Genomic DNA, 27555 nt, shown 5'->3' with positions numbered 1-27555 from the left:
TGATACCAATGTTTGATCTCGGTTTTCTCGTGCCCAAAACGCAGCGGAAGTTTTAAAATTTTTATTTTATTTTGACAATCAAAATATATTTTGGACACTCGTATGCTTTTTAAATTAAATAAACATTTAGGGAGTTAGAAAATTTTACCTTTAGTGAATTAATTCACTTGGCTCCAACTACACCGGTATTAGCGGACGTAGCTCTTGTTGTAAATCCCTACGAACGTTCTTCGATCTCCGAATCAGGTCCACGACCAGTGTGGGGACCCGGGCGCTAATCATCCTCTTAATCATTCTCTGAGAATAAATGGATCAATTAATTAAAACTGGGTCTAAAATTTTTATTTTTTTATACAAATGCGGAACGTAATGGAATCCGTCTAATATACATGTCAACGTAAAAGTACAAGTCTTGTACAAAATACATTCAAACTAGGGTTCAACAACTATACATCAAATGCTGAAACTAAATCTACATCAAAGTCCGGAATCACCACTCTAAGCTCGATCTCTCATCCTCTTCTTGACCCTGATTCACTCCCACCTGTTGTCATGCACACATACAAACACAACAACAGCCGGATAACTCCGGTGAAAATATAATCCCAGTATAAAATAACGAAACATGTATTGTATAAAATCATATACATTTTATTAAAAGCATGTATCATAATCTAAACATAATCGATAAAATATGTAACATAATCTATGAAACATAATCGATACAATTCAGTAAATCAAACTCGGATTCTTATTCTTTAACTCGACTCAATCTGGCCTAGTCTAGGGATCCCGGTTGAATAAGAACGCAACAACTCATCTACTCTCCTCAACTAGATAGTGGTACGTTCTTATTCCCAAACTTTGGTACACTANTTCCCCCTCTGAGACATGATTTCGTTCTCGAAATCGCAGGCAATCAAATCACATAAGATAAGAAGATATAACAGAGTCTAAAATAAAAAACTCACATCAGTGAAATAACTCTGTGAATTCCTGTCTCATATCTGATTCAGTCTCCCAGGTAGCTTCCTCAATGCCATGACGACTCCACTGGACTTTCACAAGCGGAATAGTCTTCGTTCTGAGCTGCTTTTCTTTACGATCAAGAATCTGAATAGGTTTCTCAACATAACTCAGACTTTCATCAAGTTCGGCCTCGTCTGGCTGAATAATATGAGAATCATCAGGGAGATATTTCCGCATCATAGATACATGAAAGACATCATGTATTACAGATAGAGAAGGCGGAAGAGCAAGTTGATAAGCACGAGTACTAATCTTCTCCAGAATATCATAAGGACCAATGTAACGAGGAGACAACTTCCCTCGTTTGCCAAATCTGATAACGCCTCTGAAAGGAGAAATCTTCAAAAATACTTTATCTCCTTGCTCAAACTCTAGAGGTCGGCGTCGAATATTCCCATATTTGGCCTGTCTGTCCTGAGCTGTCTTCATTCTCTTCTGAATCAGCTTCACTTTATCTGTCATATCTCGGATCATATCAGGTCCAATCTCAGGTACGTCAGAAATATCGTCCCAATAAAGAGGGGATCTGCACTTCTTCCCGTACAACGCTTCAAATGGTGCCATCTCTATACTCCTCTGATAGCTGTTGTTACAAGAAAACTCACAAAGTGGCAAAGAATCTTGCCAACTAGTGACAAAATCTAGCACTACAGCTCTAAGCATATCCTCCAATGTCTGGATAGTCTTTTCTGACTGACCGTCTGTCTAAGGATGATATGCAGTACTCAAATTCAATGTAGTACCCATAGCCTGCTGCAAACTGTGCCAAAAGTGTGAAGTGAATCGAGGATCACGATCTGATACAATCGACTTCGGCACACCATGCAATCTGACCACTTCTCTGACATAAATATCTGCCATCTGGTCATATCTGTACGTCATTCTGTATGGAATAAAACATGCTAATTTGGTCAATCTGTCAATAACGACCCAAATCGCATCACAACCTCGGGAGGATCGCGGTAACTGCGTCACAAAATCCACGGAAATGTGATCCCATTTCTATTCTAGAATCGATAAGCTATGCAGTAGACCTCCTGATTTCTTTCTCTCTGCTTCCACCTATTGGCAATTCAAACATTTAGATACAAAATCTGTGACATCTGATTTCATCTGTTTCCACCAAAACTGTCTTTTCAAATCGTTATACATTTTTCTGCCACCAGGATGAATGCTAAATCGACTGCTGTGCGCTTCTGTCAATATCTGTTATCTCAAATCTGAAACATCCGGCACAACAATACGATTATTCACATACAAGACATCATCACGAGCCTGATATTCGGATTGATGACCTGATCTGACCATCAACATCGAGTTCTGAACATTCTGATCCACTTTCTGTGCTTCTTTGATTCTAACAATCAGTTCTGGCTCAGCTTGAATAGCATACAATCTCAAAGGTTGACAATCTGTCTCAAATACTAATCCAGAAAGACAACAATCTTCAATCAAATTTGAAACACCAGTAGTCGATAAGGATAAAGAACATACCTTTCGACTCAGTGCGTCAGCTGCTGCACTGGATTTTCCCAGATAGTACTTGATTTCACAATCAAAATCTTTCAAAAAATCGAGCCATCTTCTCTGCCTTATATTAAGTTCAGACTGTGAAAACAGATATTTAAAGTTTTTGTGATCAGAATAAATCTCAAACTTCTCACCATAAAGGTAGTGTCGCCAAATCTTTAGTGCAAAAACAATAGCAGCCAATTCAAGATCATGAATCAGATAGCGAGACTCGTGTGGCTTCAACTATCTCGAAGCATACGCAATCACATGCCCTCGCTGCATCAAAACACATCCTAATTCTCTGTAAGAAGCGTCACAATAAACCACAAAATCACCAGTACCTGACGAAATAGTCAACACCGGAGCACTGGTCAATCTCTTCTTCAACTCTATGAAACTGGACTCACACTCTTCTGACCAAACAAACGGAGCATTCTTTTGAGTCAGCTGATAATAGGTTTAGCAATACTGGAGAAATTTTTAATGAATCGTCGATAATATCATGCTATACCCATAAAACTGCGTATCTCTGGTATAGATGTCGGTCTCGGCCAACTGATCACGGCCTCGACTTTACTAGGATCAACAGAAATCCCATCACCAGATATGATATGACCCAGAAATACAACCTGTCTCAACCAGAATTCACATTTTGACAGTTTGGCATACAATTTCTCAGCTCTTAGAGTTCTCAACACAATCCTCAAATGATCAGCATGGTCAATCATATTATTTGAATATATCAAAATATCATCAATGAAAATAATCACAAACTCATCAAGGTACTTCTGAAACACACGGTTCATCAGACCCATAAATACAGCTGGAGCATTCGTAAGACCAAACGGCATGACAATAAATTCATAATGTGCATACCTGGTTCTGAAAGCTGTCTTCGAGATATCATAATCTCTGACTCTCAGCTGGTGAAATCCAGATACCAGATCGATCTTGGAATAAACAGATGAACCCTGCAATTGATCAAACAAATCATCTATACGAGGCAAAAGATATTTATTCTTTATCGTAGCCTTGTTCAGTTGTCGGTAGTCAATGCAAAGTCTCATTGAACTGTTCTTCTTTCTCACAAACAGTACTGGAGCACTCCAAAGAGAAACACTCGGTCTAATATAACCCTTGGCTAGTAAGTCTTCCAACTGATCTTTCAAATCTTTCAATTCTATCGGTGTCATTCTGTACGGATCTCTAGAAATAGGAACTGTACCTGGTACCAACTCAATGCTGAAGTCTATCTCTCGAATCGGAGGCAAACCAAGAATCTCATCTGGGAAGACATCAGCAAACTCACATACCACTGGCAAATCAGCCAATGATAGGCTCGATTTCAGTACGTCAACTGAATAGACAAGGAATCTCTCTGCTCTTTTCTATAACAATCGAGTCATAGATAATGCAGATATCAAAGGAATTCTAGCTCTAGAACCCTTACCATAGAATTTCCACTCATCAGCCATGTCAGGTCTGAATCTCACAATCTTATGAAAACAATCAACGGTAGCTCTGTACTTGGTTAGTATATCAATACCGATAATGCAATCAAAATCAGACAACCCAAGTACAATACAATCTAACTCAATCTCATGCTCATCATACCGTAGTATACAAGATCTAACAGATGTCACGGATATAAGACCTCTCCCTAAAGGTGAAGAGACAGATACTACAGTAGATAATGACTCAACAGGCAAGGAATGCATCAATGCAAATCGCTCAGATATGAATGTATGAGATGCACCGGTATCTATCAATACATAAGCAGGATAACCACAAAGAGAACAGTTACCTGCAACAACATCAACAGGTGCGTCCTGGGCCTGTTATTCAGTCAAAGCAAAAACTCTGGCCTGCTGTCTAGGAGGCTGGCTAACAGTCTGGCTTCCCCCAGGTCTCGACTGTGACTGAGTAGATGGTGCTGGCTGGAAAGAGTGAACAGCAGATGGTCGTCTACCAGTCTGAGCTACTGATCCAGATGATTCTGCACCTTGGGATCTCTGAGAATCTCTCTGTGGACAGACTCTGGCAAAATGTCCTGGCTGTTTACAAATGTTGCAAACGCCAAAAACTCCTCGGAATTGTTCAGTGGGATGTCTTCCACCAAAAGTTCTGCAATAGGCCCCTGTATAACTCTGTTGGGAACCACTGGAGCTAGATGAACTGCTCCCTGACTTCTTAAACTGTTTCCTTCTAGCTTTCAGTTGATCTTTCTTGCCACTGCTGCTGCTGCCACTCTCAAATCTGGGAGGGGGTCGTTGGAATTGCATTGAGGGTGGTTGCTGTGGTCTCGGTGCTGGTGTGATATACGAAGCTCCTCTCTGTCTAATCAGACCGGCTTCGGCTCTCTTTGCTCTGTTCAAGGCATCAGCAAAGTTATTTGGTCTCCCAGTGTTCACCAATGTAAAGATTTCAGGTTTCAGGCCATTAATGAACTGATCAGCAACAACTTCGTCATTCTCAGCTACGTGTGGAGCAAATCGTAATAGGGTAGAGAACTTGGCCACATACTCTTCAATATTCAATTGACCCTGTCTCAAGTTTACAAACTCTGCACCCTTGTCCTTTCTGTACGATACTGGAAAGAGTCTTTGATAAAATTCAGTCTTAAAGATGTTCCATGTAATATTCGTACCTCGATGCTCCAACGCTCTCTTTGTTGTGATCCACCAATTTTTCGCAACATCATGCAACTGGTGTCCAATCAATCTGACTCTGCGCTCATTAGTGTAATCCAATGAATCAAACAGCATCTCAATGTTATCTAGCCAACTCTCACAGTCAACTGAAGTCTCAGTACCCTTCAGAGTCGGTGGATGGAACGACTGAAAACTCTTCAGCAATGTTTCCATCGGTGTTGCTGTCACATCCATCGGATTCACAGAGGTACTGCCCTGTTTTGGTAAAGGATGCAAAGAAACTGCGGCTCTTCGAGGAGGCATATCTGATTATCAAAATGATTAGTAATCACTATATATATATTAAATATGTTTCAGTCCTCCTCTGATCAAGACTCGGTTCTGATTTATTCTCAATAATACAGGTTACCAATCAAACCAGATAGTCAGGTAAACATATAATAGTTAAAGCAATAAAACATGATAGCCCTTCAGAAGCAGGAAAGAAAACTCAATCTACCCCGCTCACTCTATCTTCTATCTCAGTCTAAAGGATTTATCGCTCTGATACCACCTAATGTGGGGACACGGACGCTAATCATCATCTTAATTATTCTTTGGGAATAAATGGATCAATTAATTAAAACTGGATCTAAAATTTTTTTTTTATACAAATACGGAACGTAATGGAATCAGTCTAATATATATGTCAACATAAAAGTACAAGTATTGTACAAAATACATTCAAACTAGGGTTCAACAACTATACATCAAATGGTGAAACTAAATCTACATCAAAGTCCGGAATCACCACTTTAAGCTCGATCTCTCATCCTCTTCTTGACCCTGATTCACTCCCACCTGTTGTCATGCACACATACAAACACAACAACAGCCGGATAACTCCGGTGAAAATATAATCCCAGTATAAAACAACGAAACATGTATTGTATAAAATCATATACATTTTATTAAAAGCATGTATCATAATCTAAACATAATCGATAAAACATGTAACATAATCTATGAAACATAATCGATACAATTCAATAAATCAAACTCGGATTCTTATTCTTTGACTCGACTCAATCTGGCCTAGTCTAGGGATCCCGGTTGAATAAGAACGCAACAACTCATCTACTCTCCTCAGCTAGATAGTGGTACGTTCTTATTCCCAGACTTTGGTACACTATATCGAATCTTTGCAATAGAAGCTGATCTGCATTCTAAGCAACATCGATATAAACCAAACGTCCAGTGACCTGACACCTCTGCCAAAGACTCTATGTCTTAAATCAATCGTCTAACTCATGCTTTCTATAAATCAATAGAACAAGTATATAAATGCAATGAATTCAAATATTTGAAAACAATAGCAAATAAGTATGTGGTTTTAGGGAAACTCAAGTCAAATCTAACTCGAGTCGATCTCCCGGTTAACATTGGTTTATACCTTTCTTTTTGTAGTCTCGCTCTGAAGAAATGGAAGTTCTGAATTCAAGACAGTCAATACAATCTGAAATGACATATCACGAAGAACAATATCAATATTCCACTCAATTCAATACTCAATCTGATCAATATCAATCTAATGATGTTTCGACGGCATAACAGCACAATATCGATATCCCCGTCAACTCAACATCACGGATACAATATCATAACTCATAATCAATCAACAAATACAAGTCCAATATCAAATATGTATATTCTAAATCATATAATCTGAAAATTCATAACAATTTCATCTACTGTCTGTTCTTCGATCTGATTTCGAATATACGATTACTGATATCACCAGAACACATACTAATAATCAAATCACAATTCCACCAAAATCATAATTTCAAATCATATCTGAAATCAATAAAACTTACGTCTTGTAGTAGTTGTCGACGAGAGAATCACAGAACTGTGTTCGGATCAAAATTCTGATGGCCGGATCTTGCAAAAAACAAATTTCTAAGACAAAATGGAGCTTGAGGAAATTTTCATGCCTTGCTCTCGGTTTCTGCTGGAGAAATCTAAAGGAATGAAGAATTATATATATCCAAGTGCATGGTGAAGACAAGTGTCCCACTCAAATCCCATTAATTGCACTTTAGCCCCTGAAATCTTCACTATTTGCAATTTGGTCCTCACAACTCTTTTTAATTCAATTTCACTCCTATGGAAATGTAAAACCATGGAATATGACTCAACATTCTAAAACTCATAAATTAATTAATCTCGAATTAAAATGATAAAATCTTAGGCCTTACAACTAGATTATTTGTTCTTCTTCTAATTTGCACTAGAAAATTAGAATATGTTTTTGCGAAGAGATAGAACACTAAAAACCGTCACAACTCTCAAACTTGGAGTGACCAAATTTTTCTTGCCTTTGAGATGGGATTTTCGAGAGCTCAAATTTTCTTTTCAAAATTGAAAGAAAAGTCTCGAATGAATTCTTGTTCTCTAATCTCGAAAAATTGCATGCCATTAGAATAAAATATTCTAATTATCTTTCTAATCCATTATTTACTTAATTAATCCAATTAATTAAGTAAATTTAAGATTCTAAATGCATGCCTTTTCAAATGCAATCTCGATGCATCTATATATTTTGAGAATATCATGCATTAATATTTTCTTTGTGTGCAAGTTTTTAAATTTATGGTATCATGAATATTTTCACATTACATAAATCAATACCATATTTTATAAAACTTAATGGGCTATATTTTAACTCAATTAAAATATAATTTAATTATTAAAGCTCATTTGAACTTTAATAAATTAGCATGATGGGCTTATACTCTTACAAGCCCATGATTCATGCTCCCATTACATTAATCTCATCATAATCCCGATCGAAGATCTAACATCATCGATGTGACAATTTCAACTTATTGTAATTATGATGCACACTTTAATTTTGAAATCACCAATGTCCAAATAAGGCAGATGCACTCTTTTTGACTATTTTAGCAGTCATGCTCTCAAAATTTCTATAAACTTTATTTATAAGCTTATCGATTGATCATATCAAACTTATTTATTATAAATTCAACTCATTGAATTTATCATCTCAACGGGAACAAAATAATCCAGTACTTGTCTGACCTTCAATGGTTCAGGAATACAGCTAGTCGTGGGTTCACAACTTTATGTGATTCAGGACATAATCTTTTATTCGGGCTTACCCTAATTTGCTCCATTCTATGTATCAACTATTGATCATGAGAATGTCAGAAATCATATTTCTGATTAAACCATCGAATCATGGTAAGAGCGTCTAGTAGCATCGCCCCATGATTCCCTAGGTATCACTGATAGTGCCTGCAAGAACCAGTCGATTATGATTAACGTACAGTACGGTCCCTTCATCTCATATATCCCGATCGAATCTGCAACCATTGGTTCATCGAGGGTTGCATATTAATTTGATAACAATGTGACATATATAATAGTGGCATCGCATGTACTATTGGAGAACTCCTTCTCAAACGTACATCTCATACTCTGGCCAGAGATTCCACGCACTATTATTTCATCAGATCACATAGGATATCCACACCCGTAGGTGAGCGGTGAATTCCCGACTACAATGCACTGGCTCCTATATGTGTCGCAACTGTACCAAACCTCGCCACCTGATGACTCTCCTGTAGCCGGTAAACGAGTTAAAGCACAGCCCTAGCATATAGAGACTCAGTGTTGTCCCGGGTCGTAAGGACTAATGATGTACAATCATAACCAGGACTTATCCTCTCGATGAATGATAACCACTTGGAAAGTCCGAGGGAGGGTAGTTCGGTATAATCATCATATGACTACCCATCTACATGTTTGGACATCTCGAGCTCAAGCGAACTTTATCCATGTTTTAGGCGGCTGAATCGACTAGGAACAAATTTAGATTATACAGTGTTTACAAATGAGTTTCAACATCGAATTACGATTCATTTGTATTAAAGTATAATCAAGGACTTTATCTATGCTGATTGCATGGGTATACAGATAAAGTAAACTGAAACCATGAAAAGTTAAATTATATTAAAATAAAGATTGTTTATTACACTTGAGTCAATGAATTCCCTAGCCAACTGTTGGCTTGCAGGGCATGTACTCTAACATAGGTACCTTCGGCATCCAAGTTACTGCGGGTTCTTGATTTGGTCTGTTGGTACTCAAATCATGGTTTGTAATCCGCTATCGACTCTGGCATTTGCATTCGTCGTTTGGCGTTTTTTCCAGCAGCGAATACCATACGAGGAGTTCTTCTTGAGACAGTTTTTTGGATTGGAGTACGAGGAATATACTGATCAAACTTTTTCTGGAATACTTTTTATCAAATGATGAGGTTCCCCTCCATTCTAGTATTTTACTTGCATGTACCTTAATCATATCTATTTTAGTTTCGAATTTACATGTATTGTAACATTAAAATTTTATGTATCATTAAAGCAGTAGGTGTTTTTAAAATAATAAAAGATATCATAATATTTCATGTTATTGGAAAGGCTGATATTATATGGTGTATGAAAATGCATATTAAAGAGGCCAAATGAATCACTTAATTTGTGATATTAACGTTTAAATATTCATAGTTTTAAACAAAAGTGCATGACAAAAATCAATGTAGTATAGACATACAACTTTCAACTTTGGGTAACATATTTCACTAATTAGGCTTAATCGATTATCGGACGGAGCTTGAGACATAATTCCATCTCTGGATTCCAAAATCTTAGCAATCGTCGTGCGCAATGTTCAAAAAAGCCAGGGTTCTAAAAAAGCATAGAGTAAGTGTGTATCATGAGAGATTTTTATCTAGCCAAAAAGCAATGCAATTGTTCTAAAAAGCATAGAGTAAGCGTGTATCATGAGAGGAAACAAATTTTTTTGGCCAAAAGCTTGAAAATAACGGTCAATTCTTTGGTAACCATATTAAATTAAACCTATAAAAAGGAAGAATTGCATTTTCTTCATTAATTTTTAAGTTTATTTTTTTTAAATTTTAACTTTTATTCTTTGGTAACACAACTTGTTATTTTGAGACTTTTGTTTTTGATAAATTAAAAAAAATGCATTTATTGTTTAAATATATATTTTTTATGATATGAGAACCCATAACCAATAAAATTTGATGTGTACTGGGCAACTCTGAGGCTAACGCAATAGCATGAAAATTATGCTAACAAGTTAAACTACAATGAATAAGTAATATGCGACAAGCTCGCTCGAGAAGGCAGTTCACCTCCTAATCTTTGTAGGGAGCCCAAAATAATTAATAGTATTGTAAAATTCTTCCTCTTGAATATGGTTGTTTCAATGAAATTTTATGCATTTCATCTTAATGACTCTGGCCTCTCAATTATCAACTTAAATTATACATACGAAATTTTTTTTTTTTTCAGATTATTTTTTAAATATTACAATCGATATGAATGCATTAAAATGTGAGAATTTTTCATGATTGAGACATTAAAAATTGTAGTTCTTGGATAATAAATATTCAGTTTGTTAATTTTGATCAATTATTCGTTGTCGGATCAAATTAAATAATAAGGTTTGGAAAAAATCAAATTTAAAGTTGTATTATTGTTTTATTTCATTTTTTTATAATAATATATAATTTATTATATTAATTTCAAGCCTTCCTCAACTCTAATTCCTAAATCCGTCTCTGACTCCACCAACTCGATATATTTGACTTGAACTCGGCTCGAATTAAAACTTGAATTTGGCTCTAATTAGTGTCCTAACTTTTTTGTAAGTTATTCTAATATGAATCTGTACTCGAAATATATCTATTTAATTTATAATTATATCATTGTGATAAATAAAATTTAAAGTATCATAATAATAAAAACTGTTAAAAAATAATGGATAAAATAATTTTGACTTGATATTTTCAAAAGTATTTAGATTAAAGAAAAAATTTGTGTGAGACGATCTCACGGGTCGTATTTTGTGAGACGGATCTCTTATTTGGGTCATCTATGAAAAATATTACTTTTTATGCTAATAGTATTATTTTTTATTGTGAATATCGGTAGGGTTGACCTGTCTCACAAATAAAAATTCGTGAGACTGTCTCTCAGTAATTTCAAATTAAGTGTTTTTTGAATCGCCTGCTACCCCGTAGCGTTCAAATAAAAGATTGTAATTTAATGAAATAAAATGTCCTAGATATTTCTTGATCGTACCAGAATCTTACACGAGGAAAATGTCGGCTACAATTTATTACAACACCTGTCGAATTCCTATTCGTTGAGGAAAGTATATAAGAACCTCCTCTTTCGCAATATTCCATGCCCACCCAAACCACCATCTCCTGCCACGTGTCTCACTTCGAGAAATCTTGGTCAACGCATCATATGCTAACACGTGTCACACGGACTGCATTTTCCAGAAGTCAATATATTCAAATAGCCAGCGGGACTTCCCACAAGAGCACCACATCAGCTTGTTGTTAATGCATAAATATCTCTTTGTTCTCTGTATATTTTTCGATATTTTTGTTTGGTGTTTCATTTTGTTTTAGAATCCTTGATCTTGTTATTCGATGGCAAATGATCATACTCGCCGGATTATGAATTTTCCGGCGATTCGGCCATGTGAATCAGTCGCTTTCACTAGTCTCTTGTCTTCTTTGATAAATTTAGGCCATAAAATATGTGGTTACAAATCAAGAACTCTCTTCGCAAACAAGAAGAATGCGAGAAGTTCGATCCGTTTAATCGAATTCCTCCTTGTTTTTCTAGAAGAAATCCCAAACGATGGATCAATGGTTGAAGATTCATTGGTTTTAAGCTTGTCTGAGCTATATTGGGTTTTCCAAAAGGTTCATTTCTTGCTGGAGGACTGCACCAGAGTTGATGCAAGGTTGTTGATGCTGGTGAATTCGGAAAAAGTTTCGAATCATTTGCGTGTACTGATAAGGGCTATTGCTCTGGCTATGGATGTTATGTCGTTGGCGGGCTTGGATGTTGATATTGAAGTTATAGAGTTGGTGGATTTGGTAAGGATGCGAGCAAGAAAGGCAGCAGTCGAATTTGAAAGAGTTGACAGAAGATTTGTGAGAAAAGTTCTCTTGATTGTGAATAAGTTTGAAAGTGGAATAGCTCCTGAATCAAGGGATTTGAGAAGGATTCTTGAGCATTTGGGAATCAGGAGCTGGAATGAGTGCAATAGAGAAGTTAAGTTCTTGGAAAGTGAGATGTCGAAAGAGTCTTTAACTTCTGACAAAAGAGATTTGGGATTACTCAGTAGCTTATTGGCATTCTTGATCTACAGCAGATGCATACTTTTTGAGGACATAGACAGCGTAAAGAGTGATTTTCAACAACGGGATGGAGGATTTAGCTCTGAAATGATCCAGGGCTTGAATTCGGATGATTTCAACTGTCCAATAACTCTTGAAATCATGACTGATCCGGTGACTATATCGACAGGACAGACGTATGATCGTTTATCCATCTTGAAGTGGTTCAGGTCAGGAAATAGGACCTGTCCCAAGACAGGCGAGAGGCTGATGTATACAGATTTAGTTCCAAATCTTGCCCTGAAGCAGCTTGTTACGCAATATTGTTCTGAAAACGGGATCCCATTTCCTGAAACAGATGTGCGCAATCATGGCATCGTGAAATCCTCGATAGCTGGTGCGGGTAGTTTGGCAGCTGCACAGGCCATGTCTCTGCTTGCCAAGTATCTTGCTGGGAGGCTCGCGGTTGGAACAATACAGGAGCAGCAGAAAGCTGCTTACGAGATCCGTTTACTCACGAAATCAAGCAGTTTTAACTGGACGTGTTGCGTGGAGGTTGGTGAAACAATCCCATCTCTCTTGAATCTGCTCTGTTTGGGGAATCCAGCAGCACAGGAGAATGCCATGGCAGCATTGCTGAACCTATCCAAGTACCCGAAAACCAATCAACTAGTGGCGGAAAATGGTGGGTTGAACCTAGTAGTGGATGTTCTAAATGAAGGACTAAAGCAAGAAGCCCGCCAACACGCAGCAGGCGCATTGTTCTACCTTTCTTCGGTCGAAAATAACAAGAGAAAGATTGGAAAAATGACGGGTTCTATTTCAGGCCTAATGAATCTTCTCAGGGACGGTTCAGATCGCGCCAAAAAGAATGCTTTACTCGTGATTTTGGTGCTTCTCATGTGCCCTGAAAATCATTCCAGATTTCTTGAATCTGGATTAGTCCCTTTGCTTAAAAATGTGCTTACAAATTCTGAAAGGGAAGAACTCACCACACATTCTCTGGCAACACTATCAACTCTTTCGGAAAAACTCGATGGATCGATGGCTATCATACATTCAGGAACTTTGCCTATAATCATCCAGATTTTCAACTCCTCGACATCAAAACCGGCGGAAGAATATAGTGTTTCGTTGCTGCTGTCTTTGTGCATCAACGCCAGGACTTATACGGTCCCTCTTTTGATCAAGAATTCATCTCTAATGGAGTCCCTTTACTCCACACTCACCAGTGGCACAACTTATTCAAGCAAGAAAGCTAGTTCTCTTTTAAGAATCTTGCACGCCTTCGATGAGAAGAGCGTCGACTCCTCGATGGCTTCTGGTACTCACTAGGAACAAGTCGTTACGGCGTGGTAATCCATTTTTTGTTAGCGTTTACCACCGTCGGAGACGTTGTTTATAGTATAGTTGTTTCTGTCTTGGTTTCTTGTTTCTGTTTGCTTGGTTTTTTAAGAGCCAGTCATGAATCTGCTTCTGTATTTGGATGAGGCAGTGTATATGTTGTTGTAACATAATATGATTCTTTCACTTTTTTATCAATAAAATGTTAGAGTAGATGTCCTGAAAGTCAACTGTTGGCTAAGGATTTTATTGACTCAGTTGTAATAAACAATCTTTATTTTAATATAATTTAACTTTTAATGGTTTCGTTTTACTTCATCTATATACCCATGCGATCAGCATAGATAAAGTTCTTGATTATGCTTTAATACAAATGAATCGTAATTCGATGTTGAAATTCATTTGTAAACACTGCATATTCTAAATTTGTTCCTAGTCGATTCAGCCGCCATGGATAAAGGTCGCTTGAGCTCGAGACTAGCATCTGTGATGTTGTGTTCTGCGTTTCTCGGTAAGAGCGTAGAGATGTCCAAACATGCAGATGGGTAGTCATATGATGATTATACCGAACAATCCTCCCTCGGACTTTTCAAGTGGTTATGTTTTCTCAAAGTCAACACCTCTTCTTTGAGTATATCATTTTGCTACCAGTCTAGCTTTGAAGGTCACCACCTTCCCATCCGCACCAAGTTTCCTTTTGTAAATCTATTTGCATCCTATTAGAACAATTCCCTCAGGTGGATCTACTAAGGACCATACTTGGTTCGAATACATGGAGTCCATCTCGGACTGCATGACTTCAATCCATCCAGATGAATCGGCATCAAACAATGCTTCCTTGAAATTTCTTAGATCACATCTAGGAATGGGCTCACTGATAAGCCCAAATCTTATAGAGATTTTAGGGATTTTAATTTTATAATATTTGTGCTTATCTAGAATTTTATTCCTAATTATGTGCTTATCTTGATTAATTTTATAATGACTGTAGATTTTAATAAAAGAGAAAAAATAGCTAATTTGAGAGATAATATGATTCTACAAGACTTCAAAGGAAATAAAATACCAAAAGAAAAAAAAATATTTTTATGTTTTATTATCTTGAGAATATTAAAGTTTTGAAAGAAAATCTGTGCAGATATTGATAGAGATGAAGCCTAATATTTGAAATTAAATATCTACAATCTCATCTACAAGTTTTGAAATTGACTTGGGCTTCAAAGAGTGGAGGATTAGGCCCGTGAAAAATTATAAAAGGCAGCATATGTGTACAGAAAAAGAGGAGGCGCAAAAAGAGAAAAAATCAGCGCGGAAGAGAGAGGCAGAGAAGCAAGGCGGGAGAGAGAGACAGAAGTGTACGGAGACGTGAACGGTGAGAGAAAAGAAGAGAGAGGTAGAGGAGAGAGAAGAAAGGAAAGAGAACGGAAGTGAACAGAAGGGAAGAGATCCGTAACAGCAGAGGAGAGAGGCGGAGGAGAGAAGACGGAAGTGCAGAACAGAAGACTACACGGAAGACAACACTAGGGAGGAAGAAGAGAAAAGAAACAGGGAGAAGACAGAGGCAAAAGCTGGAGGAATTCCTCATCACACGCCACAAATCACTGAGAATTCCTTTCACTCATTCTTTATTTTGTTTTTTTCTATTCACTTAACCATAAATTTTCACTTTTGTTTTGAAGTTATGGAATAATTTTATTTAGACTAAGATCATGATAGGGACAAACAATACTTTGTTTGATGTTTTGTTTATTTTCAATATATTATTGTTCATGATTTTAATTATTGATTGATGTTAGTTNGTGTCTTAGTTATTTATTTAAATTTGAATCCCTCCTTGATATTTGAATCTCTCGGTTTTAATTGATATTATTTTATTTAATATTTTTGATTAATAATCCACATATTATCTTTTTATTTATTTTGTCTAGCTTAAGTTAAGTGATAAAAATTCTAGTAATTAAATATTAGTCTCTGTGGGATCGATACTTGGACTCATCATCCATTTACTATAACTTGACCTAGTCCGCTTGCTAGATTTATTCCCAACCGAAATCGTCGGTCAAGTTTTTGGCGCCGTTGCCGGGGACTAATTTGTTTAATATTGGAATAAATTGCTTTATTGAGACTAGACATTTTTTCCCAAAAAAAAAGATAAAAAAATAATCTGTTTTTTAATCTAATTTATTTGTTTTATTGTGAGGTACTTCAAGATGGATCATTGGGGAGTATTCACGAATTTTGCCCAACAATACTCGAAACCATTCTATGCTGCTTGGGGGAGATTCAATGATCTGGCAAACAACTTTTGGTTTCATGATTTGTCAAACTACTCTCTTATTCAAATTTTCTATTTTGGTTTGGATGAGGCAACAAGAAGTTGGGTAAATTATGGTGCTTTGGCAACCGATAGTCACTTATTTAATAGAGAATACAACAGTGCGATGCACTTGTTAGATGATATGACAGATTTCGACTACCACTGGCATTGTGATCCTTCACTGCAGGGTTGGAGTCACCAATATCCACCACAATTTTGCCCCAATTTTGTAAACCAACCATTTGAGCAACAAGNATGGCAACCGGTAGTCACTTATTTAATAGAGAATACAACAGTGCGATGCACTTGTTAGATGATATGGCAGATTTCGACTACCACTGGCATTGTGATCCTTCACTGCAGGGTTGGAGTCACCAATATCCTCCACAATTTTGCCCCAATTTTGTAAACCGACCATTTGAGCAACAAGAAGAACATAGTGCACATTTTGATTAAATCATGGCACAGTGGGAGAAGATGGTCAACTCTTTGTGTTTCATCGATGAACAGATTGAGCTTCTAATGCAACCAGTGTCCGAAATCCACCAAGAGGACGAAGCAATTTTTGTCGATCAATTAATGACCAATCAGGTATGGGTAAATGATGGCGACTCAAACAATAAAAGTTTGGAGAGTTATTCAAATCATGTAGAAACTTCACCTGAATCTGATCTTCCACAAGTATTTGAGCTGAAAGAAGAAGAATTCTATGAGCAATCTCTATGCAAAGATGAGGCAGAAGCGAAGTTGGAAGATGTAGAAGAACAGAAGGCGAAGGATTTGAACTCAAATATGGTTTTAACATATATTCCACTAGCAGATTCTTTATTTCTATCATCGCAAACTAAAGAATATTACATCCTCTACGAGCTTTATCATGGAGTAGATTGTTCTTCCCCTAATAATCAGTTTTTGGCGAGTGTTGTTGGAGCGACGAGCTTACAATGTCAATATCATGCCAAGTTTGAGGACACACATAATCAAGACCCATATGTATTAATGTATGATACTTACTATGGGCGGAAGCCGCTGTTTGAAGGCTGCTTCTCCATAGTCAAGCTATAGACAATAAATTTAGCGCTTGCTGGGAGGCAACCCAGTGATTTATTATATTTCGTTTTATTTTATCTTTTTATTTTTACTTTTTCATTTTGTTAGGATAATCTTCAGTGATTTTGGTGTGTGCAGGGAATATTGGAATGAAACATGATGATTTAGATACTGGAAAAGCTGAAACGGTTAAAAGAAGATATTACAATCATCGAGGAATTCTACCATCCCCATCTAGCACTCCATGGAACTAAAAGCAATACTGTCAGGGAAGTTTCACTATTCTACCTCCATGTTCTATATTTTTTCGAATGACATGATACTAAGGACAGTGTAAATCTAAAAGTGTGGGGGGATTTGTGTTTTGTTTCACGTCACCACACTTAGCATGCGCTTCAATGTTTAATCCTCGAGCATGAAAATTTTTCTGGTTATTTTTTGAGAAACTGCACTTATGATTACATGATACACTAATTGACTTTCTAGATTTTTGATCACTCAAGAGATTGAATCACACCTAGAACTGATTGAGATGAGCTGTAGTTGTAGCCGAAGGATTTGAGCACAAACTAGTTTTGTATCATATTTTGAGACATCATCTATGCACTTTAATTCATACTTATATTAATTAATTGTGAATTGGCAAGAGGTGAACTCATAAAAAATAAAAAAAAATTGAAAAAAAAAGAAAAGAAAGAAACAATCTAGAACTTGTCTGATTATCATTCGAGGCGAAGATACGGAGGCGAATGACTTCGGGATGATTTAGGCGATCCTTGGACCGTTTGAGCCTTTCGAGCCTACCCAATGCATCATTCATATCCCTAGTATCCCCTTTTGAGCCTAATAAATCGAATGGAGTGTGTCAACGACATACGATTAGCCCCCATTCGTATCCCTTCGAAATCTCACATCAACTACCCAATTTTAGCTTATACACTATTCCTCTACATTAATTTTGAGAGAAATAAACCCCTTTAGCGCTTTAAAATTTTCAATGACTCCCATGTGTTTATAATTGATAAAAAAAAATTTGGAGGAGTTTGAAAAAAAAATCATGAAGAAAGAGAAGGGGATTGATGAAAAGATATATATAATTATAAAAGGAAAGGAGGAGGGATGAATGTTGTATGATGTGATGATTGAAAAAAACTAAAAGAGAATGCTGTTGAAGATTGAAAAAAGCTGGAGGAAGAGAAAAAAAATATGGTGGAAGTTGAACGAAAGTACAAGGAAGATGAAAACATTAGATAGAGGATGATGAAACTCATAAGGGAGGAAGATAAGAGATGAAGAAATGCGCTGAAGGAATAATTGTTTATTTTCTCTCATTTTGAATCTCCCAACCTTTATTGTAGCCGTGATCCTTGGCCTAAAGTTATAAGCTTGAAAAGACCTATTGACCGGGTCATATTCCTCCAACATTTAGTGGAGAAAGGTATGAAAGACAAGTTTATGGAGAGTTTCTTTAAAAAAAAAAATTCAGAAAATATGAGCACTCCTTGAACTAAAACACCTTTGAAGAATATGAGTTTTGACTTCCACACTACACACGTCTCATTATTTTGATCTTTTCTAATGAATGTTTGAGTTTTAAAGTTGCAACGAAAGTGAATTTTATGATTTTCGAAGTGTGATCTTTTGATTGAGTGTGACGGAATTTGGTAGGTTGAAAAGTGTTTATTGTGTCATTTTTGTGGTGAATCATTGAATATTCCTTGGTTATATTTTTATTCTCTGATTTTTTCGAGTACGAACAAAGGCTAAGTGTGGAGGGATTGATAAGCCCAAATCCTATAGAGATTTTAGGGATTTTAATTTTATAATATTTGTGCTTATCTAGAATTTTATTCCTAATTATGTGCTTATCTTGATTAATTTTATAATGACTGTAGATTTTAATAAAAGAGAAAAAATAGCTAATTTGGGAGATAATATGATTCTACAAGACTTGAAAGGAAATAAAATACCAACAGAAAGAAAATAAAATATTTTTATGTTTTATTATCTTGAGAATATTAAAATTTTGGAAGAAAATCTGTGCAGATATTGATAGAGATGAAGCCTAATCTTTGAAATTAAATCTCTACAATCTCATCTACAAGTTTTGAAATTGACTTGGGCTTCAAAGAGTGGAGGATTGGGCCCGTGAAGAATTATAAAAGGCAGCATATGTGTACAGAAAAAGGAGGCGCAAACAGAGAAAAAAATCAGCGCGGAAGTGAACAACAGAGAAGGAAAAACGGAGGAAGAGAAGGAGGCAAATGAGAAACGTACAGAAAAGGAGGCAGAGGATAGAGAAAGAGAANAGCAAAAAGAGAAAAAATCAGCGCGGAAGAGAGAGGCAGAGAAGCAAGGCGGGAGAGAGAGACAGAAGTGTACAGAGACGTGAACAGTGAGAGAAAAGAAGAGAGAGATAGAGGAGAGAGAAGAAAGGAAAGGGAACGGAAGTGAACAGAAGGGAAGAGATCTGTAACAGCAGAGGAGAGAGGCGGAGGAGAGAAGACGGAAGTGCAGAACAGAAGACTACATGGAAGACAACACTAGGGAGGAAGAAGAGAAAAGAAACAGGGAGAAGACAGAAGCAAAAGCTGGAGGAATTCCTCATCACACGCCACAAATCACTGAGAATTCCTTTCACTCATTCTTTATTTTGTTTTTTTCTTTTCACTTAACCATAAATTTTCACTTTTGTTTTGAAGTTATGGAATAATTTTATTTAGACTATGACCATGATAGGGCCAAACAATACTTTGTTTGATGTTTTGTTTATTTTCAATATATTATTTTTCTTGATTTTAATTATTGATTGATATTAGTTTAATATTTCTTGTTAATAGCCTGATCAACTATTTACATGTTTGTTGATTAATCACGAATCGGAAGTTGATTGGTTAAATATAGCAACAAAGACATCATCAACACATAGTTAAACTGACTAGAAATAGTATTCGGTTTCAGTGTGCGGTTTTAGGTGAAAAATGAAATTCCACGAATATTTAATGCATTTAGATATAATTAAATTCAATTAGAAATAATTGGACTGTTAGATTTAAATAGATTTATTAACTCGAGGAATCGTTTAATAAATAAAATTGGGGATTTCACCGTGATTGTCAAGAATTAAATAATTAATTGAATTTTAACACGTGTCAACATAGTAGAGTTTGGTACCGTTGTATGTCTTAGTTATTTATTTGAATTTGAATCCCTCCTTGATATTTGAATCTCTCGGTTTTAATTGATATTATTTTATTTAATATTTTAGATTAATAATCCACATATCATCTTTTTATTTATTTTGTCTAGCTTAAGTTAAGTGATAAAAATTCTAGTAATTAAATATTAGTCTCTGTGGGATCGATACTTGGACTCATCATCCATTTACTATAACTTGACCTAGTCCGCTTGCTAGATTTATTCCCAACCGAAATCGTCGGTCAAGTTTTTGGCGCCGTTGCCGGGGACTAATTTGTTTAATATTGGAATAAATTGCTTTATTGAGACTAGACATTTTTTCCNCACTTCATGCTTCATATAAGCAGGGCATCCCCATATTCTTAAGCAAGAATATTTGGGCGGCTTTCCCATCCATATCTCATATGGAGTTTTATTCACTGCCTTTGTATGAACCTGATTCAACGATCTCGCCGCTGTTTCAAGCGCATATCCCCAAGGGGATGAAGACAACTCAGTGAATCCCATCATAGATCGAACCATGCCCATCTCGTCCGATTACAACGTTCTGACACACCATACAACTGGGGTGTGGCAGGCGGAGTCCACTGTAAGAGAATCTCATTTTCTTTAAGGTAGTCTTGAAACTCAGTACTCAAGTATTCTTCACCTCGATCTAATCGTAGTGTTTTAATACTTTTTCCTAACTGTTTCTTTACTTATGCTCTGAATTCTTTGAACTTTTCAAAGGTTCAGACTTGTATTTCATCAAATACATATATCCAAACCTCGAATGGTCATCGGTAAATGTGATGAAGCAGGAATGGCCATATCTCATGCTAACACTTAGCGGGCCACAAACATCTATTTGGATCAAATCCAACAGATTATGTGCACGTTCCACTTTTCCTAGTAAACGGGCCTTGGTCATTTTTACTTTCAGACAGGACTCACATGTCTCTTAGAGAGTTTATGTCTGACGAGTCAAACATACCCTCTCCCACTAGCTTGTGCATCCTTCTTTGGGAAATATGTCCTAGCCTAACGTGCCACAAATATGCTTGATTTAAACTATCTTTTTTCTTTTGTTTGTCGTTGTTGAAACCTTGTTTACTTGGACATTCATTTTTCATTGCCAAAACATTTCTGGCCCAGATAATTTCTTATGTCCAGACTTCTTGCAGTGAAGCAAACATGTTCTAACTTATCGGGTTTTGTCAAATTCCAGGCCCACCACCTTCTCAATAGACCCAATCATACCTACACCATGCTCGTGGGCAAGAGCCCTATCTTACATGCATGTAGTCATGTGGTCCTTGAAAGTGGTGTGCATCATTATGCGAGTTTCATTCACTATACAACTCTTGCATGTATATTTGAATGTCAACAGCATTCATATTTCCTCAAACTGTCTCTACAGTTCATTTGACATAGAAACGAGCATATAACACTTTAACGTGCATACTATGGTCCCACCATCTTGCATGCTTTATCAGTTCAGCAAGATTGACATTAGTGTGAATGCTATTTTCTCCGAATTTAGAACAATTTTCCCAGCCAATCTTGAAAATTAGTGTTTGGTTAGCTTGTTTTAATAACAGATATGAATTACACGACAAAATCATAAATATACTGATATGGAAATAGAATAAACGTTACCAACTATTTTAAAATATTTTGTAAGACGTAAAATATGGACTTTTGTTTTTACGAATTGCCTCCCACTATTTTGACATTTTCACCACCCTCTGATGACAAACGAGAAATCCAATTTCCTTAGTGAGTACGCAAGACCTAATTGCGAAATTATGATCTCGAACAATATCAGCCAATCATAACTTCCAAAAGGTAGAGACCAATTGCAACTCCTTGCAACCCTTACGTAATTTTGCCTCACGTTTGAGGAGGGTCCAATAATATGATCCTCTTTCCCTTCACGTGTCGAGCCCAGCCCATAAATGTTGAACCTTAGTGGACGGTCGACATGAGATCCCCCAATAATATGAGCCGAAGTCATGGGAGTTCCACGTAGTTAACATCAAATATGTCAGTGGAAGTCACAGCTTTCCGGCGTCCAGGCCTCCCCAACAATATGAGCCAGGCACTGACCGCGGGTAGCTTTCATCATGCAACCACCGTTGATGGAAGGCAAGGAATTATTAAACCTTCTTTTAATTATCATTTTAATGGGCTTGATTTAAATTTTGGATCTCATCCAAAATGACGGATTTTAATTTTAAAAATTTGTCTTATCATTAATTTTAAAACTCGTGCCATATTTGTTTGTATGATTGTCGGATTCATGCAACTCTTGTTATCATATAATAACGCACATACTGATTATTTATAATATATCACATACATCATAAATAATAATAAAAGATGATCGATAACCGAGAGCTAATTGATCCGTACGAGCCACATACGGATCCATGTCCATAACCTAGGGAAATGCAGGGATGCAAATGTAACTATTACATAAGCTTCCAAAATTTACATGTCTTCGATCTTCAAAACTCTTTTCGAGGATCTCGGGCCCACCGTCTTCAAATCTTGATCTCTCACAAAATTTAATATTTACATTAAATTTCCATGGCACATTGGGATACAAATTTCAGGGGTGGGAACGGGCCATAAACCAAGCCCACTTTATAATTATCAAATAATTAAAAATTTCAACATGTAAAAACCTAACATACACCTAGCACCTAGCAAATAATTAAGCAATATGGTTAAATATTTTTGAATCTTATTATACGTGGTTGATTTATCATACTTTTTGTAAGGCCCAGGTCCGAAGAGGGCGAGGGGTGATCACCGGTGCCATAAGGTTGCACGGACAATATGCGGCTCCTAGCAGGCTTCTAGGCGAAGGGAACATGAATGAACCGATCTTACACCAGAAGGAGAGAGATTTCGAAACTGTTCAGGTATGAGACTGTGCAGTTGAGAAGGGCTTAAGAGATTTGATATGTACTACTCATATAAGAAGGTGCATCTTCTTTTCGGTAGCTCATCACATTAAAACTCCAAAGTTAAACGTGCTTGACTTGAGGCAATTTTGGGATGGGTGACCCCTGGAAAGTTTTCCAAGGTGCGTGTGAGTGAGAAAATAAGCATACTGGAAAGACTCGTCTTGGTACAGTGAGGACAGTCGTTGAATCAGGGGTGTCACAATTGGTATCAAAGCTTACCTCTCCTAGTACGGTGTGGTTCGGAGGCGAACCAAGCGGAAGCTGGTGGGCATGTGAGGCTCGGGGTAGAAGAGGGTGGGGGGTGATCGCCGGTGCCATGAGGTTGCACGGACAATGAGCGGCTCCTGGCAGGCTTCTACGCGAAGGAAACATGAATGAATCGATCTTACACCGGAAGGAGAGGGATTCCAAAACTGTTCAGGTATGGGACTGTGCAGTTGAGGATGGTTTAAAATATTTGATATGTATTACTCATATAAAAAGGTGTATCTTCTTTTCGCTAGCTTATCACATAAAAACTACAAAGCTAAACGTGCTTGACTTGGGGCAATTTTGGGATAGGTGACCCTCTGAGAAGTTTTCTAGGATGCGTGTAAGTGAGGACATAAGCATGTTGGAAAGACTCTTCTTGGTACAGTAAGGACAGTCGTCGAATCCGGGGCGTCACAGTTGGTATCAGAACTGACCTCTCCTAGTACGGTGTGATTCGAGGACGAACCAAACGGAAGGTGGTGGGCATGTGAGGCTCGTGGCCGAAGAGGGCAGGGGCTGATCGTCTGTGCCATGAGGTTGCACGGACAATGAGCGGCTCCTGACAGGCTTCTAAGCTAACGGAACATGAATGAACCTATCTTACACCGGAAGGGGAGGGATTCCGAAACTGTTCAGGTATGGGACTGTGCAGTTGAGGTGGGTTTGAAAGATTTGATATGCAATACTCAAATCAAGAAGGTACATCTTTTTTTCGGTAGCTCATCACATAAAAACTCCAAAGTTAAACGTGCTTGACTTGAGACAATTCTGGGATAGGTGACCTCCTGGGAAGTTTTCTAAGGTGCGTGTGAGTGAGGACATAAGCATGTCGGAAAGACCTGTCTTGGTACAGTAAGGACAGTCGTCGAATCCGGGGCGTCACACTTTTGTTATCTGTTTGAGTCTCTCTTTTAAATCAGTAGACTAGGAGATTGATTTCATTTTATGATTTAGTTAACTGCAGTTATTTTTATTCAGAGGTTGGATGACCTTTTAAAACGTATGTTTAACTTATTTAGATGTTGATGTGTGTGTATTTTCGGTCGTACCTTTAAAAAATATATATTTATTTCAGTAGAATTTTAAAATGAGTGAACGTTTCAGGAAAGTTTGAAGATAAACATATGGATTGAAAGAATACGTCGAGAGGAGTCCAGAAAAACTGACAGAATCGAATTTGGAATTTCTTACGAAAAGTTATAGGATCTATGAAAATTTCTTAAAATGACAAAAACGCGATTTCGAAGACTTCAATGAAGAAGTTTTTCGTTTTCAGACCATGACTCACAACTTATTTATGAATATTACTTGTTAGACCACATTACTTCATCGGCCCTTTGCATTAATCTGACCAATTTATTTTTTGTAAAATTTTCCCCAACGGGGTTATGAACCTGGTTAAACATAAACCTCGTAGTACGGTATAAAACAAAACCAGTTTATATCATAGATACCATCAAATAGAATCATTTTTACAACGTAACCTCTAAAATGATAAAATTATGCAGAAGCATTTTACAACTTAAAATAAATAAAAGCATATTATGAACGACAGAGATTGGATTCTAAGCACACTGAGCAATGGAAATAAATTTTCCAAACGTGAACAGAGCTTCGATGACTGCACAATTGAGAGAGAATTTTCGAAAATATTGGACAACAAAACTCGAAAATTTGAGAGCTTGAGAGGTGTGAGATTTCAAGTGGGGTGCTGTCCTATTTATAGGAGTGTAGACGCTATCCAGTTCGCATATTATCCTCAAGTTAAAACTTTTGAATTAAATTCTAAATCTAGGATAAATTATCATCTCTTATCTATCTCCTTAGGTTGTTCATTTTCGAAAATTACATTCCTTGAAAGCCTAGGATTCAAAATCTTCTTTTTTAAGTTTCCATATCTTATAGACTTTTTATTTCGCATTACATGTTAATCCATGCATTCTGAAAACTCAAAATTTTTCCTATGGAATTTTTGAATTCTCGATGATAACTGCCCTCAAGATAGGATCAAGATTCTTTTTAACTTTTCTCTTTATCTTGATAAGGAAATCTTTTTTTTTTTTTAATCTTCTTGGGCAGTGATTCTTGATTTCTTGCTAGGCAAGTTTTGAAATTCATGCATATATCTCTTTATCGTGTAAGCTTTTATTTATCATCTTGATATATATAGTTTTTAAAAAATTCCATATATATATTGAAAGGGGACTGATTAAGGTGCCCGGATGCGCAACGGAAGTTTCAAAATAATTTTAAGGGCAAAAACCGAACACCTCAATGCTATAGTGTGTAGCAAATACGAAAAACACGAAATGTCAAACATAGGGTGTTTTAAAAAAATTACCTATCAATCTCTTAAGATTGATGATGGCTCCAACTTAGTTGATATACAATTAAGCTCTTGAATGGTAGACACAATCTACAAGCTTACTTCTTTCCTTCAAAATAAGGTCCACCACTAACTAGCTAAACCCACCTCACACTTGTACTAGAAAATGTAAGGCATTTTCTTTGAGAAGAGTATGCTTTCAATCAACAATTGATGAAGCAAATCGAAGGGAATTTTTGGACAAAAATTTCAGCCAAAAGAGTTTGCAAGAAGGAGAGAAGAAAACTTTCTTGGTGCTTGAAAAAGTGATTAAGTGCATGAGCATGCCATGCAATGTTTTTAAGAAAAAGTGCCTCCAACCCTTCACCTTCCTAGCATGCTTTTTACTTGGGCTTGTAACAATTACAAGACCCATGGACTTTAATTTAAATGTCCTAAACACATCTGAAACCATTTAAACTTTACTTGATTTACTCAAGCCCACTAGTTTAATAATTATTTCTAATTGGCTCTACAAGATCCAATGTTATTTAATTAATTCAACACTTGAATAAATTTAATTATTTAGACTCTACTAGGTCAACTAGTGTTTAATTAATTCAACACTTGAATTAATTTAATTTAGTCCATAATAATGTTTATGAAAATCACAATTTTCAAATACATTATTTATTTGGTCAACTTTTAATTTAGGAACACATTCATAAATTAAAAGTTACATTCCTCTCATAGACCCTCAATGGTTCATCGATACAACTAGCCGTGGGTTCATATCTCCATGTGATTCGGATTAAACATATCCTTATTTGAGCATACCCCAATTGCTCCATTCTTACTTATCAACTCCTTGATAATAAGAACGTCAGAACTCAAGTCTGATAGTACCCAACCAATCATGTTAAACGCCTAGCAGCATCGCTTACATGATTCCCTAGGTTTCAAATGATAGTGCCTGCAAGAAGAATTCAATTATGGTTATCGTACAGTACGGTCCCTTCAACTCATATATCTCGACCGATTCGACAACCATTGGTATATCGAGAGTTGTCAATGAATCAATACTATGTGTCATGTCGTAGTTGCATCGATGGTGTAATCTATGAAACCCCTTTCATAATTACCACTATACTCTGATCAGAGATTTCAAACTACATATACATGAGATCACATAGGATATCCATACCCGAAGGTAAGCGGTGAATCCCCGACTACAATGCATCGACTCCTATATGTTTCGACAAAACACCCAACCTTGCCGCCTGATGACCCCATGAGAGTCGGTAAACAAGTCAAAGTGCAATGCTAGCACATAGAGTCTCAATGTTGTCCTGGGTCATAAGGACTAATGGTGTACAACTATAAACTAAGACGTTTCCACTCGATAAGTGAACCACTTGGAAAGTCCTATATGGAGAGTTGTTCAGTTTACTCTATCAGGAGCACCTATCTGCATGCTCGGACATCACAATGTCCCCTACCAATGAAACATGGTATTCACATCGCAGATACTAGTCTCGAACTCGAGCGGCCTATATCCTTCTTAGCGGCGGCTCAATAAACTAGGAACTGTTTAGAATATACAGTATTGCCAATCTGAGTTTCATGATACTCAGCATATGAGCATCTCATATTCTTTCAACTATTTGTATATTCAAGGACTTTATCTATGCAACTAGCATGGATATACAGAT

The 27555-nt window shown here is 36.7% G+C and overlaps 1 protein-coding gene across 1 annotated transcript; it reads left to right on the top strand.

Moving 5' to 3' along the window:
• The first annotated feature begins 11601 nt into the window (after positions 1-11601).
• On the top strand, positions 11602-13930 carry LOC140960852 (U-box domain-containing protein 19-like). Its single transcript, XM_073419157.1, has one exon. The coding sequence runs from the start codon at positions 11725-11727 to the stop codon at positions 13756-13758; it is 2034 nt and encodes a 677-aa protein (XP_073275258.1). The 5' UTR covers positions 11602-11724; the 3' UTR covers positions 13759-13930.
• Positions 13931-27555: the final 13625 nt, after the last annotated feature.

Source organism: Primulina huaijiensis, chromosome 16 (genome assembly GCF_012295235.1).
Source record: "Primulina huaijiensis isolate GDHJ02 chromosome 16, ASM1229523v2, whole genome shotgun sequence".
NCBI classification, from domain to species: domain Eukaryota; kingdom Viridiplantae; phylum Streptophyta; class Magnoliopsida; order Lamiales; family Gesneriaceae; genus Primulina; species Primulina huaijiensis.
This window is presented reverse-complemented; position numbering and strand designations above follow the sequence as displayed.

Coding starts and splice junctions, on each gene's coding strand:
- LOC140960852 (XM_073419157.1), top strand. CDS start 11,725: ATGGCAAATGATCATACTCGCCGGATTATGAATTTTCCGGCGATTCGG.